The sequence below is a fragment of the Hemicordylus capensis genome, chromosome 2 (genome assembly GCF_027244095.1).
Source record: "Hemicordylus capensis ecotype Gifberg chromosome 2, rHemCap1.1.pri, whole genome shotgun sequence".
Taxonomy (NCBI): domain Eukaryota; kingdom Metazoa; phylum Chordata; class Lepidosauria; order Squamata; family Cordylidae; genus Hemicordylus; species Hemicordylus capensis.
In genome coordinates this window covers 337232224-337250202 of record NC_069658.1, presented here as the reverse complement: position 1 = coordinate 337250202, position 17979 = coordinate 337232224, and the positions used below count along the sequence as shown (strand labels likewise).

Genomic DNA, 17979 nt, shown 5'->3' with positions numbered 1-17979 from the left:
TGGTCTTCTGTGCCTTACACCATAGGGCTTTGCACCTGCACAGAAACAATTTCTGAACCTTCCAAACTTCTTTGAGTTCAAATGGGAGCCCCACCCCATCCCCTTATGAGCCTGTGCAAGCTTCCTGTTCCCCAGTCTTTCTTCATCCGCCGACAAGTAGATACCTCTCCAATCACTCCGAGCTTCAAAAAAAGAGAGACGAAAGAGTTCAGCTAAGTTGCTTTACCCCGCTATCGTTTCTCTTACATCGCATTGTTTTTATATCATTGTTTACTTTCCTATCAGAGTTTCCTCCTCTGTTCGTTTGTGTTTTTATTTTATTTGGTCTCCCCCCCGTCCCCGGGACCTATTCCACATATGGCCCCGAAAGTAACCTTTAAAAGGTGTACCTGCTCTGCTGCCAAACTTCCATCTACGGATGGCCACAGTTGATGTTTGTTCTGCCTAGGGGGAGACACATGACAGAAACTTGTCCCTAAATTTTACCAAACAAGCCTGCAAAAAACGGGCTTCTCTGCTCCGTTCGTGGCTGTGGGAACAGGTGTTTCTTTCTTCAAAGACAATAGCATCAAAAACCAGACAGGCCTCTCAAAGTGAGCACCCCACCCTCTGCAGCAATGGCAGCTGCACCCTCCGGGACAGCAACGGCTAAACAATTGGGACATAGCACGCTCCCAAAGCCGACCCCAGAGCCTGTGGCTCATTTGGACTTGATGCCAGGACAGGTGACCCAGGATCCAATCTCCCAGCAAAGCCTTCTGAAAAAGAAGAAGAAAAAGCATCCTCTACAACCCTCAGAGTCGGGATCCAGCTCCACCCAGGCTAAGAACAAAAGAAACGACCAGCATCGGATGACCCAGCTCTGTGCCTGAAAAAGATGTCCTCCAGTCCTTCGGATTTTAGTGCTCTTCAACAGCTCCTCACCTCGGATTCGACAATTCAACCTGGTCAGGAGTCCCCCCAACTCAGGACACTCTGAACCGGAGAACATGGATCCCGTCTTTCATCCTGAAGAATTTGAAGCAGAACCAGAGCACAGGGAGACCCAGATTCAGAACAGGAGGATGTTGACTCTGATCCAGACCAAATTACCCGCTCAGTTATTTCAGCTCTACACTCTGAGTTTGGGCACCTCTATTCTCCACTCCTGGACCATCTGGATCGAGGAAACTCTTATTCTCGGTACTGAGAACACACAAGCCTTACTATCTGACCTATGGCTCAGAGGCAGAATTCCCAGCGGAACTATTCTGCTACTCTGATTGTTACCAACCTGCCTTCCGTCCTAGAGACATGTATTGCAGAGAATTTGAAGACCCATGGGACGATGGATACAGAACATATTCATGAGTCCACTTGCAGCCTTGGTCCCCTTCACCTCACACCTGTACTCAACACCATCCAATCCCGAAAGTCCAGACACTTTGAACCCTCCCCCCACCGAATGAACTCCAGCCTCAGAAACAGCTGCCCCAGACGACCACAACTCAAAAAAGATACCTGCTAAAACAGAGGCTAGCCAATTGCTAAAAGACCAACCTCCAACCCCGCCTCAAAACCCAGACCTGAACAATCAGGACTTGGGAGACAAGGAGGAACAGGAGGCAAAAGATGTTGAAGGTTCGCTCTTACCACAATCCGAGGGTGCATCCTTAATCTCATCCCCCAATGACCAATTAGTAGACCACAAGTCATCCTCCTCAACAGAGGACTACAAAATTCATGCAGATTACTTATCACGCATGGCTTCTTCACTGGGTATCCAACTGAGCCAGCAAAAGAATACCAACTTAGATCCCCTTTTTGGCTTCATAGATGCTGATGCATGTGCACCAATACCTTTACCACTCAATTCAGCCCTACTAGACATTAACAAGTCCTGTTGGAACAAACCATCCTCCCTAGCACAACCGACAAAACGCCTGGAGAACTTCTATAAAGACCACACTATAGTAGTGACACACTACTATAAAGACCACACTACAGGTAAATTCTTACAAAAACATCCCATACAGAACTCGGTAGTAATTGAGACTTCCCAAGTCTGCAACAGGGTTCACGTTGCCTCATCCCCAGCGGACAGGGAAGGCAGGAAACCTGAATCATTTGGACACGGCTATACTCCATATCAGCATTACACCTCAAGATTGCCAACTATCAAGCATATAATGCAAAATACAATCTATCAGAACAACTCTGGTCTCTCTGGTAGACCCTCCCTCCTTAAACTTACACAGGGACGAGTTGTATTGCGTCCAGATGTTGCCTTTTAACCAAAAGTTGTATCTATCTTTCTTTCATTTGCAACGGTTAGTTTTCCCAGCATTTTTCCCATTGCCTTTGAATCCTGCCCAACACAGACGCCACACCCTAGATGTTAACAGAGCGCTGGCTTTCTATGTTCACTACACGGCCCCGTGGGCGATGTTCTACTGCCTTGTTCGTCTTCTTTGCAAGCCCATAAAAAGGCTGGCAAGTCTTGTCTCAAACGTTCTCCAGGTGGATCGTGAACACCATCCAACTAGCCTATCAGATTGTTAAGGTGCCTCTCCTCTTGCCGGTGAAGACCCCAAGCTAACTTGGCAAAGAGGCACCTTTTACCATGGTGATTCTCTTTATTTAGCAGAGGTAGAGTAACTGGCCCTATCCACCCCAGCACAGTACCTCCAGTGACTGTTGCTGGTATCTATCTTACGTTTCTTTTTAGATTGTGAGCCCATTGGGGACAGGGATCCATCTTATTTATATATTATTTCTCTGGGTAAACCGCCCTGAGCCGTTTTTTGGAAGGGCGGTATAGAAATCAAATTATTATTGTTGTTGTTGTTGTTGTTGTTGTTGTTGTTGTTGTTTACACAGTCAGACAGGTGTTATTGACTGGTTTGTTTTATCCAGACATCGAGTCCTTCCCAAGGACCTGGGATGGCTGAATTTTATTGTCAATTGTTATAGATATCGTCGCAGAATATAGGCTGTTCCCTGTAAAGCTGCTTTTTGTAATTGGCTGATGGTGATTTCTGTGACCCCTATGGTGTTGAGGTGCTCTTCAAGGTATTTTGGAACTGCACCCAGGGTGCCAATTACCACTCGGATTATTTTGGTCTTTTTCTGCCACAGCCTTTCAATTTCAATTTGTAGATCTTTGTATTTGGTGATTTTTTCTATTTTTTTCTTCTATTCTGCTATCCCCTGGTATTGCTATGTCGATTATTTTGACTTGTTTTTCTTTCTTCTCGACTACAGTTATATCTGATGTATTGTGTGGCGTCGAGAAGAAAGAAAAACAAGTTGTTCTTCTTCTTGTTGTTGTTGTTATTAAAAATAAATAAACCCCCAGTGAGGCACTACCTTGGCGTGGTTGTGGGGCTTGTGTGCTCTGAGGAAGGTGAGAGCTATGCCAGAGGTCCAACCATACTGGACTGGTCTCACCAGAGGAGCCAGACAAAGAGTGCCTCTCCCATCAACAATATGGTGAGACGTAACTTTAATAAATCTATATCGGATCGGTCGTCGCCCGGGTCAACAAGGACCGCGCCAGGTGCTGGAGCCCCTGGACATCTGGTGGCAAGTGGGCAACAGGACTCAGGATCTTCAGTTGAGCAACCAGGGCTGAAGACAGCAAAGTTACTGGAAGAAACGTCGCTTAACCGAAAAAAATATACGGAAAATGCCAACAAGGAAATAATGATCTGCTATTACAAGTCTAGTCCAACTAGAAGAGGTTATTTAAAAAGAATGTACCAAATTTGGAAAGCGAAGCATCTAGATACAGAAATAACAGAACAAAGGCTAGCAGACCAGAGAAGATTCATAATAAGAAATAAAGTATTCACAGGAGTTGAGCTGAAAGAACTGCAAAGAGCAACACAGGCTCAAGACATGGAAGAATTACCACCAACTGAAGCAGTTGCTCAGGCGCAGTTGGAGGAGGCGTTAGAAATAGAGGATGCCACTGTTGCTGAACTGTTTCAAAATCAAAACCAGGCAACCTCCCCTTTGCCTTCACCTCAAAAACCTGAATGCCATTTAACAGAAAAGCAACAAGAAGTAAAGCAAAAAATAACTGAGCACATGAACCAAACAACCACCAGGGTTCGACTTCCCGCTCTAAAAACAGTTGCCAAAAAACAACTTGCTCAGGCATTAAAAGATGTCAATGCTGCACTTGCAGAAATAAAAACCAAGAATTTGCAAGAAACAAACCAACTAATGTACAGTGCAGCAACAATAACAACACAAGAGCTCGGATATAAGATCAGTGGACCTGTAAAAAAAAAAAAAAAGCAGTACATCACCTAAATGGAAGATTAGATTAGAAAATAAAATCTCCAGGCTTAGATCAGATGCTAGTAAATAGAAAGAGATGAAAGACAAGAATCGGAAGAATGAAAACACCAAACAGTATCTGATCCAAAAATACCACCTAGATTCAAGGAGAATTAGAGAAGTCCTGGAAATAATAAAGCAGCAAATAACAGCAGTGTCAAAGAAGATTAGCAGGTATGAAGCCAGAATTACACAACACAGGCAGAATCTCCAATTCCAGTTGAATCAGAGACGTTTCTACCAAAGCCTAGAAGGAGAAACTGCAAGAAATGTAGAAACACCCAAATAAAGAAGAAAAAGTGCAATTCTCGAGGAAATTATGGGACAATCCAATAGATTATAATAAAAAAGCAGGCTGGATGAAAGAGGTCAAAAAATGTAACCAACAAATGCAAGATCTAATAATAACACCAGAATTAATAAGTGAAAGAGCAAAGAAAATTAAAAATTGGACTGCACCAGGCGACGATGAACTGCATGGCTTTTGGCTTAAACACCTAACAAGCCTTCATAAACAACTATCAAAACAGTTCAATCACATTTTGCAAGGAGGTGATATTGAACAATGGCTAACAACTGGGAAAACTCGTCTCATCATGAAAGACCCAGCAAAAGGTGCAGTTCCAAGTAATTATAGACCGATAACCTGCCTGCCAACCATGTTCAAATTATTAACTGGAATAATAGCAGATGAGGTGATGCAACACTTACAGGTGAAACTCGGAAAATTAGAATATCGTGCAAAAGTCCATTAATTTCAGTAATGCAAATTAAAAGGTGAAACTGATATATGAGACAGACGCATTACATGCAAAGCGAGATAAGTCAAGCCTTAATTTGTTATAATTGTGATGATCATGGCGTACAGCTCATGATAACCCCAAATCCACAATCTCAGAAAATTAGAATATTACATGGAACCAAGAAGACAAGGATTGAAGAATAGAACAATATCGGACCTCTGAAAAGTATACAGTGTACTGTGCTTGATTGGCCAGCAAACTTGCCTGACCTGACCCCATAGAGAATCTATGGGGCATTGCCAAGAGAAGGATGAGAGACATGAGACCAAACAATGCAGAATTGCTGAAGGCCGCTATTGAAGCATCTTGGTCTTCCATAATACCTCATCAGTGCCACAGGCTGATAGCATCCATGCCACGCCGCATTGAGGCAGTAATTGCTGCAAAAGGGGCCCAAACCAAGTACTGAATACATATGCATGCTTATACTTTTCAGAGGCCCGATATTGTTCTATTCTTCAATCCTTGTCTTCTTGGTTCCATGTAATATTCTAATTTTCTGAGATTGTGGATTTGGGGTTTTCATGAGCTGTACGCCATGATCATCACAATTATAACAAATTAAGGCTTGACTTATCTCGCTTTGCATGTAATGCGTCTGTCTCATATATCAGTTTCACCTTTTAATTTGCATTACTGAAATTAATGGACTTTTGCACGATATTCTAATTTTCCGAGTTTCACCTGTATTAACTAACAAACAACTTCCAGTTGAACAGAAAGGAAATTGCCCGAACACCAGAGGCACAAAAGACCAGCTGCTGATTGACAAAATGATTTTAGAAAATTGCAAAAGAAGAAAAACCAATCTAAGTGTTGCATGGATTGACTACAAGAAAGCCTTTGATTCATTGCCTCACACATGGATACTAAAATGTTTAGGAACAACTGGTGTCAGCAAAAACATTCAGATATTTATTTTAAAAGCAATGAGCATGTGGAGTACACAGTTAACAATCAATGGCGAGACACTTGGACAGGTTAGCATTAGAAGAGGCATTTTCCAAGGGGACTCACTATCCCCTCTGTTGTTTGTAATCGCCATGATGCCACTTTCACAAATACTAAACAAAACAGGCCTCAGATACCAAACATCTAAAACATCAAGTAAAATCAACCATCTGCTGTACAAGGACAATCTGAAGTTGTATGGAAAGTCCCAGTCAGAAATCGAATCACTGCTAAACACACTAAACACTAAACACTACATCTAGCTTTTTGTATAACTTGAGTGGGATAGCCCCTTTCCATTAACTGAGAACTCAGTTTATCAGCTGCTGACTCAAAATCCCTGGAATGTGAAGAGTTTCTTTTAAGCCGCAGAAATTGACTGTACGGTAAAGAATTTTTTAATTGAAAAGGATGAAAAGAAGAATAGTGTAAAAATAAATTTCTATCAGTGGGTTTGGTATACAACGTAAAATATATTCTATTAGACTCACTGATATTCACCCTAGTGTCAAGAAAAGGAATAGTCCTACGATGTTCTTGACTGGTGAATTTTATGTTGGGATGTATGGTATTCAACCACTCATCAAATCTCTGAAATTTGTCCATGTTTTTAAAAATTAAAAAGATATCATCCAAATACCTTTTGAAAAAGAAGATTTCTTTAAAAAAAAAGGATTTCGAAGTGGATTTAATATAGTGGTATTCTCCAAATTTGACATGAACAAATTGGCTAGATTGGGGGCAATTTTATTCCCCATGGCTATGCCCTTTATTTGCAAATAGAATTGGGTTTTAAAATGAAAATAACTATGCTCAAAAATAATATCCACTAGTTCCAATAGAAAATTTGGAGGCACGGCCTCCAAAATAGCCACCGGGCCATCGGAAGAAGTCCGAAGAGTGCCGGCCAAACTGGCTGGAGAGGGGCATATTTTTAATGGAAAAAGGTCCGCGAACCCCCTGAACTTTCAGGGGTGTTTGGTCCGGAGTCGAAATGAACAGGCATGGTTCGGGAACTGGCTCGATGTTTAACTGGTTGAATGTCGAGCCGGTTTGCACACCCCTACTGCCAGGCTGCTACCTGGTCTTCTCCGCTGTCCTTTGTCCCCCACTATGCTCTAGATGTCCAGTCCTGCAGGCACTCTGCCTTTGGGAAAGCCGTACTATAGTCGCTCTTCACTTGACTCCTGCCTCCAGGTAAGCCTCAGCTTGGGATGCACCCTATGGTGTAAGGCACAGAAGACCACGCAGAAGAACAACAGGTTGCTTACCTGCAACTTTGGTTCTTCTAGTAGTCATCTGTGCTCTTACACATCCTCCCTCATAAGAACATAAGAACAGCCCTGCTGGATCAGGCCCAAGGCCCATCTAGTCCAGTATCCTGTTTCACATAGTGACCCACCAGATGCCACTGGGAGCCACAGGCAGGAGTTGAGGGCATGCTCTCTCTCTTGCTGTTACTCCCCTGCAACTGGTACTCAGAGGCATCCTGCTTTTGAGGCCCTCCGACTAGTAGCCGTTGATAAACCTCTTCTCTATGAAGTTATCCAAACCCTTCCTAAAGCCATCCAGGTTGTTGGCTGTCACCACATCTTGTGGCAGAGAATTCCACAAGTGGATTATGTGTTGTGTGAAAAACTACTTCCGTTTGCTGGTCCTAGATTTCCCGGCAATCAATTTCATGGAGTGACCCCTGGGTCTAGTGTTATGGGAGAGGGAGAAGAATTTCTCTCAATCCACATAATCCACACCATGCATGATTTTATAGACCTCTATTATGTCTCCCCACAGTCGTCTTTTTTCTAAACTAAATAGCCCCAGGTGTTGTAGTCTTGCCTCATAAGAAAGGTGCTCTAGGCCCCTGATCATCTTGGTTGCCCTCTTCTGCACCTTTTCCAGTTCTACAATGTCCTTTTTTAGATGTGGTGACCAGAATGGTACATAGTGCTCCAGGTGTGGTCACACCATAGTTTTGTATAAGGACATTATAATATTAGCAGTTTTATTTTCAATCCCCTTCCTAATGATCCCTAGCATGGAATTGGCCTTTTTCACAGCTGCTGTACATTGAGTCAACACTTTCAACGAGCTGTCCACCACAACCCCAAGATCCCTCTCCTGGTCAGTCACTGACAGCTCAGATCCCATCAGCGTATACTTGAAGTTGGGATTTTTCGTCCCAATGTGCATCACTTTACACTTGCCAACATTGAACTGCATTTGCCACTTTGTCGCCCACTCACCCAGTTTGGAGAGATCCTTTTGGAGGTCCTCACAATCCGTTTTGGATTTCACTACCCAAAAGAGTTTGGTATCATCTGCAAATTTGGCCACCTCACTTCTTGACCCTGCTTCTAGATCATTTATGAATAAATTAAAAAGCACTGGTTCTAGTACAGATCCCTGGGGGACCCCACTTCTTACTTCCATCCATTGTGAAAACTCTCCATTTATACCTACCCTCTGTTTCCTGTCTTTCAGTCAGCTTGCAATCCACACATGTACTTGTCCCCTTATCCCATGACCGCTATGTTTCCTCAGGAGTCTTTGATGAGGAACTTTGTAAGTCCAGGTAGACTATGTCAACTGGATCACCTTGATCTACACACTTGTTGACACTCTCAAAGAACTCCAAAAGCTTGGTCAGGCAAGATTTTCCTTTGCAGAAGCCATGCCGGTTCACTCCCAGCAGGGCCTTTTGTGTGCTTTACAATTTTATCCTTGAGGATGCTTTCCATCAATTTGCCTGGAACAGATGTTAAGCTAACTGGCCTGTAATTTCCCGGATCGCCCCTTGATCCCTTTTTTAAAATTGGTGTTACATTTGCTATTCTCCAGTTCTCTGGTAGAGAGCCTGATTTCAGGGATAAGTTATATATTTTAGCAAGGAGGTTGGCAATTTCACATTTGAGTTCTTTGAGGACTCTTGAATGGATGCCATCCAGCCCTGGTGATTTGTATGTTTTCAGTTTTTCCAGACAGTTTAGAACATCATCTCTTGTCACTTCTGACTCAGTTCTTTAGCCTCCATCCCTAAAAAGCCTGGTTCAGGAACAGGTATATGCTCAGTATCCTCTGCTGTGAAGATGGACGCAAAGAACTCATTTAGCTTCTTTGCAACCTCCATACCCTCCTTAATAATCCCTTTCACTCCCTCATTGTCTAATGGTCCAGCTACCTCCCTGGCAAGTTTCCTGCTTCTGGTGTATTTAAAGAAATTTTTGTTATTCCCCTTGATCCTTTTGGCTAAATGTTCCTCAAACTCTCTTTTTGCCTCCCTTATTGTCACCTTGTATTTCTTTTGCCAGCGTTTGTGTTCCTTTCTGTTCTCTTCATTTGGACAGGCCTTCCCATTTTGGAAGAAAGTCTTCTTCCCTTTTATGGCTTCCTTGACAGTACCCGTTAGCCATGCTGGCATCCTCCTGGACGTAGTGATACCTTTCTTCCTTTTGGGTATATAATCTAACTGGGCTTCTAGTATTGTGGATTTGAGTAAACTCCATGCACTCTGGAGCGAAGTGACTCTCTTGAGTTTCCCTTTCTGCTTTCTTTTCACCATACCCCTCATTTTGGAGTGGTTTCCTCCTCTTGAAATGTAAAGTATCTGTTTTAGACTTCCTTGGTGATACTCTTCCCACATGTATGCTGAATTTGATCACACTGTGGTCACTGTTCCCTAAAAGGTCCTCCTCCCCTCTCTTCTTATTCATTAACTGGCAGATGAGACTGGGGAACAGGAGGTTTGCACAGGTGCATAAGACATTTTGGGCGTGGTTCCCACCTGAACTCAAAGCTTGGAACATTCCAAAATGCTCTCTGCGCAGGTTCAAAGCTCTATAGTATAAGAGCACAGATGACTAGAAGAACCAAAGTTACAAGTAAGCAACCTGTTGTTAGTACAAATCCAGGTGCCTAAGAATTATGCTACTCGAAATGCAGCCTGAGGAACCTATGCACTGTTGCATTGACTGATTGTATCATCAGGATATCTACAGGTGAAACTCGGAAAATTAGAATATCGTGCAAAAGTCCATTAATTTCAGTAATGCAAATTAAAAGGTGAAACTGATATATGAGACAGACGCATTACATGCAAAGCGAGATAAGTCAAGCCTTAATTTGTTATAATTGTGATGATCATGGCGTACAGCTCATGAAAACCCCAAATCCACAATCTCAGAAAATTGCCGCTAATGAAGCATCCTGGTCTTCCATAACACCTCATCAGTGCCACAGGCTGATAGCATCCATGCCACGCCGCATTGAGGCAGTAATTGCTGCAAAAGGGGCCCAAACCAAGTACTGAATACATATGCATGCTTATACTTTTCAGAGGCCCGATATTGTTCTATTCTTCAATCCTTGTCTTCTTGGTTCCATGTAATATTCTAATTTTCTGAGATTGTGGATTTGGGGTTTTCATGAGCTGTACGCCATGATCATCACAATTATAACAAATTAAGGCTTGACTTATCTCGCTTTGCATGTAATGCGTCTATCTCATATATCAGTTTCACCTTTTAATTTGCATTACTGAAATTAATGGACTTTTGCACAATATTCTAATTTTCCGAGTTTCACCTGTATATATACTGATTGTTATATATATTTATATATATATATATACACACACACACTGTTGCATTGACTGATTGTATCATCAGGAGAGAGAGATATATACTGATTGTATCATTCATATATATATATATATATATATGGATTCAGTAGCTTTCTAGCAGCATATTTGGCTTTGATGGCTTGACCTTCCTGGTTTTGAAGGCCATTGGGAGTTTGAAGGATCCATGTTCATTTTCCCTTTGTAGCCACCTGGTAATGCAGATGGTTCTCTAGACAAATGTTCTAGAGCAGTTATCTGTCCATATTATCTGGTAGATGATGTGGTCCTGGGCGCAAATAACGAAGTGGCTATTATGGTCTTCCAGGTACGGTCTGGAGTGCCTTTTCAGATACTATAGCTACGGACTGGAGAAGAAATTCCGACCTGATATATTTAAGGATTTCCAAGAAGAAACTATAAAGGATTATGAAGCTGGTAAGTGGTATCTAAGGACCTGTTCTCTGGCAGCTGGTCCAGGAACTTCCTTGCGTGACTTCCTTATGGCAGTGAATGGAGATATTGCCCATGATAATCCAACCCATCGTTGGGCGAAGAATTTGCAGTCATTCAGGGAACACATTCCAGACCGCTAGTACAGTATTGCAAGTTGAAGTGTTATGAGTATATTCACTGGTAGAAAATCTGTGTGAGGACATCCTCAATTTGTACCTAAAAGTATCCGTTTTCAATGCCAGAATTAGCATCAGGAGCAGCCCTGCTGGATCAGACCAAAATTTCCATCTAGTCCATCAGTTGGTTTCATGGGGGGCCAACCAGATAGCTCGGGAGCTCAAGCAGGCTTGAAGGCAGTAGCTCTCCCCCACTGTTGCTCCACAGCAGCGGCATATTGCCTGTGAACATGGAGGCTCCCATACAGCCGTCATGACTAGCAGCTGTCCATAGACTTCTGTAAATTTGTTTAATCCCTTGTAAAACCATTTAGGCTGGTGGCCATTGCCACAACTTTTATTGTTGTGAGCTGCCCCGAGCAATAGTGTACGGGAGGGGCAGGGTATAAATATTTTAGATAAATAAACTTATTAGCAATGAATTTAATTAATTATGCATTGTGTGAAGTAGTACTGTCTTCTGACTGTCCTGACTCATTTGTCATTCAGTTTTATTGGATGATCTCAAATCTAGTGTTAAGAGAGAGGAAAAACTTCTCTCCATCTATTTCTCCACACCCTGCATCCTTTATAAACCTTTATCATGTTGTCACTCCCTCCACCAACACACACAAAAAACACCCCACCCCCTAAAACACCCCACATGCTTTAGCTTTTCAAAGTGTGCTCTGTGCATTCACCCATTGGGTCAAAGGTGACATTTGTAAATTTGTAGAACTTGGAGAGGCAGGGATGCACAAGTCCAATACCCTGGTGGGCCAGAACCAAGCTTCTGACAACCTTTCATCTTCCCTGTCCCCCATGCACTTTCAGCGTTTGCAAAGATCAATTTTGAAAGGTTGCTGACCCCCACCATGTCCATGGGACAAGTTGGCATTTTTCACCTCACTTCAAGCACCACAATACTTTGGGCCACCCCTGGGGCCAGCACAAAAGTCCATGCCAGCCGGATCCAACCCCTAGGCCTGATATTGTACAGGCTTAGATGTTCTGCTCCTCAGTTGCGGTTAGCACATGCCCCAAGAGGCATGGCCTGCTCCTGTCTCCTCTCTGTAACGCACGCTTGCATTGGGCATCATTTATGAATACGAATACGATGAATATTTATATAGTACTTTTCAACAAAAGTTTCCAAAGTGGTGGTTTACATAGAAATAAATAAATAAAATGGCTCCTTGTCCCTAAAGGGCTCAAATCTAAAAACGAAACATGAGATGGCAATAGCCATGGGATGGATGCTGTTCTGGGGATGGATAGGGCCAGTTGCTCTCCGCCTGCTAAAAAAAAGAGAGAGAATCACCACTTTAGAAAGGTACCTCTTTGCTTAGTTAGCTGGGGACCAGCTTAGAGATAGTTTTGGAACACTTCAGTCTGCTTGGAGTTTCGCCATTTCTAAATAATTTGGTGTCATCCACAAACCTGGCCACTCTGTTGCTTCCTCTGAATTCTAGATCATATGAACAGGTAACGTTTTATCTCTGCTTGGCAAAGAGTGCTTTTCATTGGTTATTCTGAAATTTAGATAGGTTGTCAATGTCTTTTCATTGTGATTCTGAAGCTAGCTTTTACTGACTTACACTGTTGATATAGCACCCCCGCCCTTCTCTTTGTTGCCTTTTTTGCTATTGTTAAATGATGCTTTTGGAAACTCCTTTGTGGGGTGGACTGACCCTTGTCTGTCTTTCCCTGCATAATAGGGCAGCTTTATGGGCTTGAAAAGTTCTGGGCCTTCTTAAAATATTCTAAAGCCAAAAATTTGGATATTGACTGCAAACTGCAAGAATACCTCAGCAAATTCCGGCGTCTCGAAGACTTCAGAGTGGATGTAAGTAGAAATAATGGTTGGTTTCTTAAGTTTTTTAAAAAAACAAAATTATTTATAAATACAGAAACTAAAATATCAGACATCTAATCCCAATAACTAATACCCAATAGATTATAGTTATATAAATTTAAGCAAAACAAAGTGAGATAGGAAACATGAATGAATATGAGAACACTCAAAGGAAACTGAAAACACAAAACGAAAGAAGTAATTTCATTGAAGTCAAAAAGGGAGAAGAAAAAAATCCTATGGCACATATAATTCAAAATTATAGAACTATAAATTAAGCTTTTATACTAGCTTAACCCACACAAAGCATCTGCATGCTTGTACTTGATTGCTCCCCTCACCCCATGCCACAACCCCCTCACCTCAGAGATCTCTCCATCCTCACCTGAGCTGCACTCCTGCTCCTCCTCCTCCATGCTTCCATCCCCCTCACCCCTCTTGGTCACTCACGGCTGCAGCGTTGCCGGCACTTATTGGCCAAGCTGCAGCCCCCTATCCCCAGAGACCTCCCCATCCTCACTCTAGCCCCGCTCCTGCTCCTTTCCACAGGAGCAGTAGCAGCAGTTGACTGGGCCCTTCCTCACTGCTGCCACCACCACCATGGTTGCTCATTCCCCTCAGGCTGCTGACAGGCCCAGGCCTGTCCTTGCCTGCCTGCCTCTGCCAATGGCCTTGGAAGCCTCAAACAGCAGCAATCGTTGACTGGGTTCTTCCTTGCTGCCATGGCCACTCACTCCCATCAGGCTGCTGACAGGTTCGGGCCCATCCCTCGCCTTTCCTTCTCTCTCTCACTCTCCCTTCTTTTTTTCTCTTTCCCTCTCCTCCGCTTGTTCTCTTTCTATCTCCCCGTTCTTCTGTCAGTCAGTTTTGCATTGTTTGTCCCCGCCCCCAATTATCTGATGCAGACTAAGATAAGTTTTAAACTCGTTAAATCCTGTGTGGGAAAGATCTCACCCTCAGACATCCATGCGAAGTGTCTTGCAGGTCTCGGAGAAGCACAAAGAGTTGAACAGTGCAAGTTCTGCCTTGCCTTTACGAGACAGGCATGCAGGAATTGGGCCTTAAGACTTCGCACCTTATTCTGGGAGAAGGCCTTATGGGCGAACTCTATCTTACAAGACATGCCTGCCCAACTTAACAACAAGGAGCCCCTTACTAGTTCCTCAGTCATGCAATGTTGAGAGACGGTGGAGGTGCTCAAAGCTGACATGGCACAGATGGCCCTGCCAGTACCGAACCCCAGCCCCGTCCTCGCTCCATTGAAGGGGCAGCTGCCTCTAGCACTCTCGAACCCGAGGGCTATGTCAGGCATGTTGGGCCAGTCTGCTGATCTTCCTAAAAAGGGAAAATCTTCCAGGGCGGGGCAGAAAGGAAAAGAACCAGACCGCCCAGCCAGATATCAATGTGGCAAAAGTCTCTGTGGCAGTGTCTCCAATAATAACAGTTTTCTCTGACTCGGAGGAAGAGCTCTGCCCTGACATAGAACCTGACTCAGATGGGGGTGGTAATCCTGATTGGGAGTCAATCCCGACCAAAATTCAGAGGAGGACTTGGAATCCCCTAATAGGGATGTGCATGGAACCGCAGATGGCTGGTTTGACAGCCAGCTTGAAAAGGGTGCTTTTCTCCCTGCTCCCAACTGCGTTTCCCCCACCAGCATAGTGCTATCTGTAAAATTGCTGGGGCAAGGCAGCAGTGTACCCTCTTGCTGTTCTGGTTAGCGTCAGAGCGGCATGGCCGGTGCCCGTGCACACCATGAAACCAGTTTGGAGGTCTGTTAAAGGGCCTCCGAACTGGTTCATGCACATCCCTATCCCCTAATAGAGACAGGCATATGGGGTAGGGAATTTGGTGGCAAACGCCTTCTACAATAGTCTCCTAATTACAGATATATGAGGTCTCTTCAGACAGATATAATGAATGCCGCAGGCCCAGGCTGGAATACATGCTGGCTGAACCTAGACCCAGTATGTACCACTCTAGAGGGCGCAGCTTTTGAGTGCCAGATGACTGGGAGGGATACCGCTTCTGCTGTATCTGTGGCTCCTGCTCTGCTTCTAGATCACCACCTGCATCCCTTACCCATAAAGCTACTTTAATAGCACTGGTGAAAAGCAAACTGAGCAAGAAGCCCAAATCTAACCTGAAGCCTAAAGAATGGGATAATCAAGCTGCCATAAAACCTACTCCAGGCCCACCAGTACAGGAACCAAGGGCTCTAAGCCCTCCAAATGACCCACCACAGTCATATGCGAAAGATGAGCCCTTTCTGAAGGGGCTTCAGATTACCAAGCAGCAATTACATTCAGCTCTCCATGAAGCGGACTGTTGATCAAGGGCCATGGCAGCAGCAGTTGCCTTGCAGAGACATGCCTGGTTGAAGTCTACTTCATTCACCTCTGAAACTAAATTGAGGATCTCTTTTTTGATGGAGAGAAACATTTTGGAAAATAAACTGATGATACTCTGGAAAGAGTACACAAGTTGAGAAATGCAAAATCTATGGGCTTGCAATTTTAATACCACCTGCCCAATCAGCGCATTTGGCCATCACAATTCAAACAGAAGACTTCCTACCAAGCTTTCTGTCCACATGACTAGAGACAGAACAGATATCAGTCCTTGCAGCTCCTTTTGGAAGACCACCACACAGATTCCCAAGATCCGCATAAAAGCCCAAGACTACTTACCTTAAACGAACCTGATACGATACTATCGGGATCCAGACTTGTTCCTTAAGCAGAAGCGTGGCAGAATATAATCACAGATCAATGGGTGCTAACCAGTGTTCCCTCTAATGTGTGCATGCGCTCACAAGTTTTTTGATGTCCGCTCAGTTAGCAAGAGTGCATAACCTGTTGGAGAAAGATGTCATACAAACACTGTGCCACAACATCCACTACAGTTTCTACTCTCACTACCTTATGATCGCTAAGAGGGATGGAGGACTACAACCTATCCTGGATTCTATCCTATCTGCAGCCTCAACGACTTCATCTGTTCTCATCTTTTCTGGATGTTTACACTCAGTCACATCCTGCAACTACTTGTTCGAAACTGGTTTGCATCAATAGATCTCAAAAATGTGTGGTTCCATATCTCCATCGGCCCTATCCATAAGAAGTATCTGCAGTTCTGCATAGAGAACAAGATCTGCCAATACATGGTCTTGCCAGTTGGCTTCTCCACAAGTATTTACCAAGTGTATGGCCATGGTAGCAATCCATCTGACCTATGCCAGCAATTCATCTGACTCTTTCAGTTCTTGGCTCCTAGTGGCGCAATTGGAACAGGAACTCCGCCAGCACATCAACACAACCCTACAGTTACTAGAAGAGCTAGGATTGCAGGTAAATTGGGAGAAGTCCAAGCTTACCTCCACAACATCCATAGAATTCTTCATCGGGTCTCTACTCAACTCTCCGTCCATGCTGCCCACCTTGCCACAGCATGGGATCACCAATATCAGAACAATGGCGCACCAGCTCATAACCTCAAGGGTCCACATGGTGCACTCCATTAAAAACTATTAGGGGTCATTGTTTCAGCTATGGCCATCTTGCTCCCTAGTGTGCCTGCAAATGTGACCACTGCAAGTGTGGTGTCTCTGCCTTCTGCTCACAAAGGAACCACCCAAAAGACATGTTCCTAATATCCAGAGTGCCAGGACACTCAATCTGCTGTTGGACAAGGCACTCCAGCTTACAGAAAGGCCATCCCTTTGTGTATAACCCACCAAGCCTCACACTATTTAACTCAGGATGGGGGGTGTATTGCAAGGAAAGGAGTGTATCACGTTACTGGCCCAACCTCGAGCTTGCTTTTCACATCAACCATCTAGAACTCCTCGCTGTATGGAAGACCACACGGGCATTCCTGCCCCTCTTGGGGAAATCTGTACTTGTATTAATGGTCAATGCAATGGCTGGGGGAGGGGAAGCGAACCAAACTTGGGGAAGCCTTCCTGCTCCCCTGGACTTCAGAACTCTTATACATGTTTGTCCCATTTCCTCTAATGTCAAGAGTGCTCTGAAAAATTCAAAGAACTCTGACAGTATCTTCATTGCCACAAAAAGAACCGAAAAGATCCCCCACGAAATTAGCCAGTAGATAGGGAAAAAAATCACAATATGATGGAAAATGCTATATTGAAAAGTGTATTCAATATGAATCAGTTGGGTATAAATGAACAATGATATATACGACGACGATAGAATCCACAGTAGAAATAACTGTATGAAAGATAGAGTCCATGGACTGTATATCAAAACACAGCAAATAAAGTCTATAGCTAAATTGATGGTAAAAACGTCCACACATTATGGTGACCGGTTGAACCTCCATTTTGAGGTGATTCTTTGTCAACTGATGATGGATGTGGACCTTGTAAATTGAAATGTATCAATATACTCAAAAAAATTTATATTCTGAGAAATGAAACTCAGTCATTATTTAAACCTCTTAACATGTTTCAAAAACATATCTCCCCAATGTATCCCTACAAGGGATACTTCATAACCTTTATCATATAGATGAAATTGAACAGGAAGTTTAAGGAAAGAACTTCTTGTATTGTCAAATGTAGTAGAACCATTCTTATCTCAAAAAGATTTTAGCTGAAGAAATACTCAACTGGTGAGGGATATAAAGATAAAAACCTTATCAAAAGACTATTACAACAAACCACAACAAGTCAGCAACGTATAGCACTTACTATTGTGCTACCTCTGATTTATCAAAAATGCTCTTGTAACAGTAGGTGCAAAGCTTGCTCTTACTTCAGTCACTTACAACCTTGCTTTTATACCTATTAGCAAT

The 17979-nt window shown here is 43.4% G+C and overlaps 1 protein-coding gene across 7 annotated transcripts in view; it reads left to right on the top strand.

Annotated features, from left to right (window-relative positions):
- LARP1 (La ribonucleoprotein 1, translational regulator) overlaps positions 1-17979 on the top strand; it is a 108127-nt gene that overhangs the window by 81800 nt on the left and 8348 nt on the right. For all 7 annotated transcript variants that reach the window (XM_053293096.1, XM_053293095.1, XM_053293101.1 and 4 more), the window contains exons 17-18: positions 11024-11133; positions 13025-13152. In XM_053293096.1, coding sequence (XP_053149071.1) covers positions 11024-11133; positions 13025-13152 — 238 coding nt within the window. The remainder of the gene's footprint in view (positions 1-11023; positions 11134-13024; positions 13153-17979) is intronic.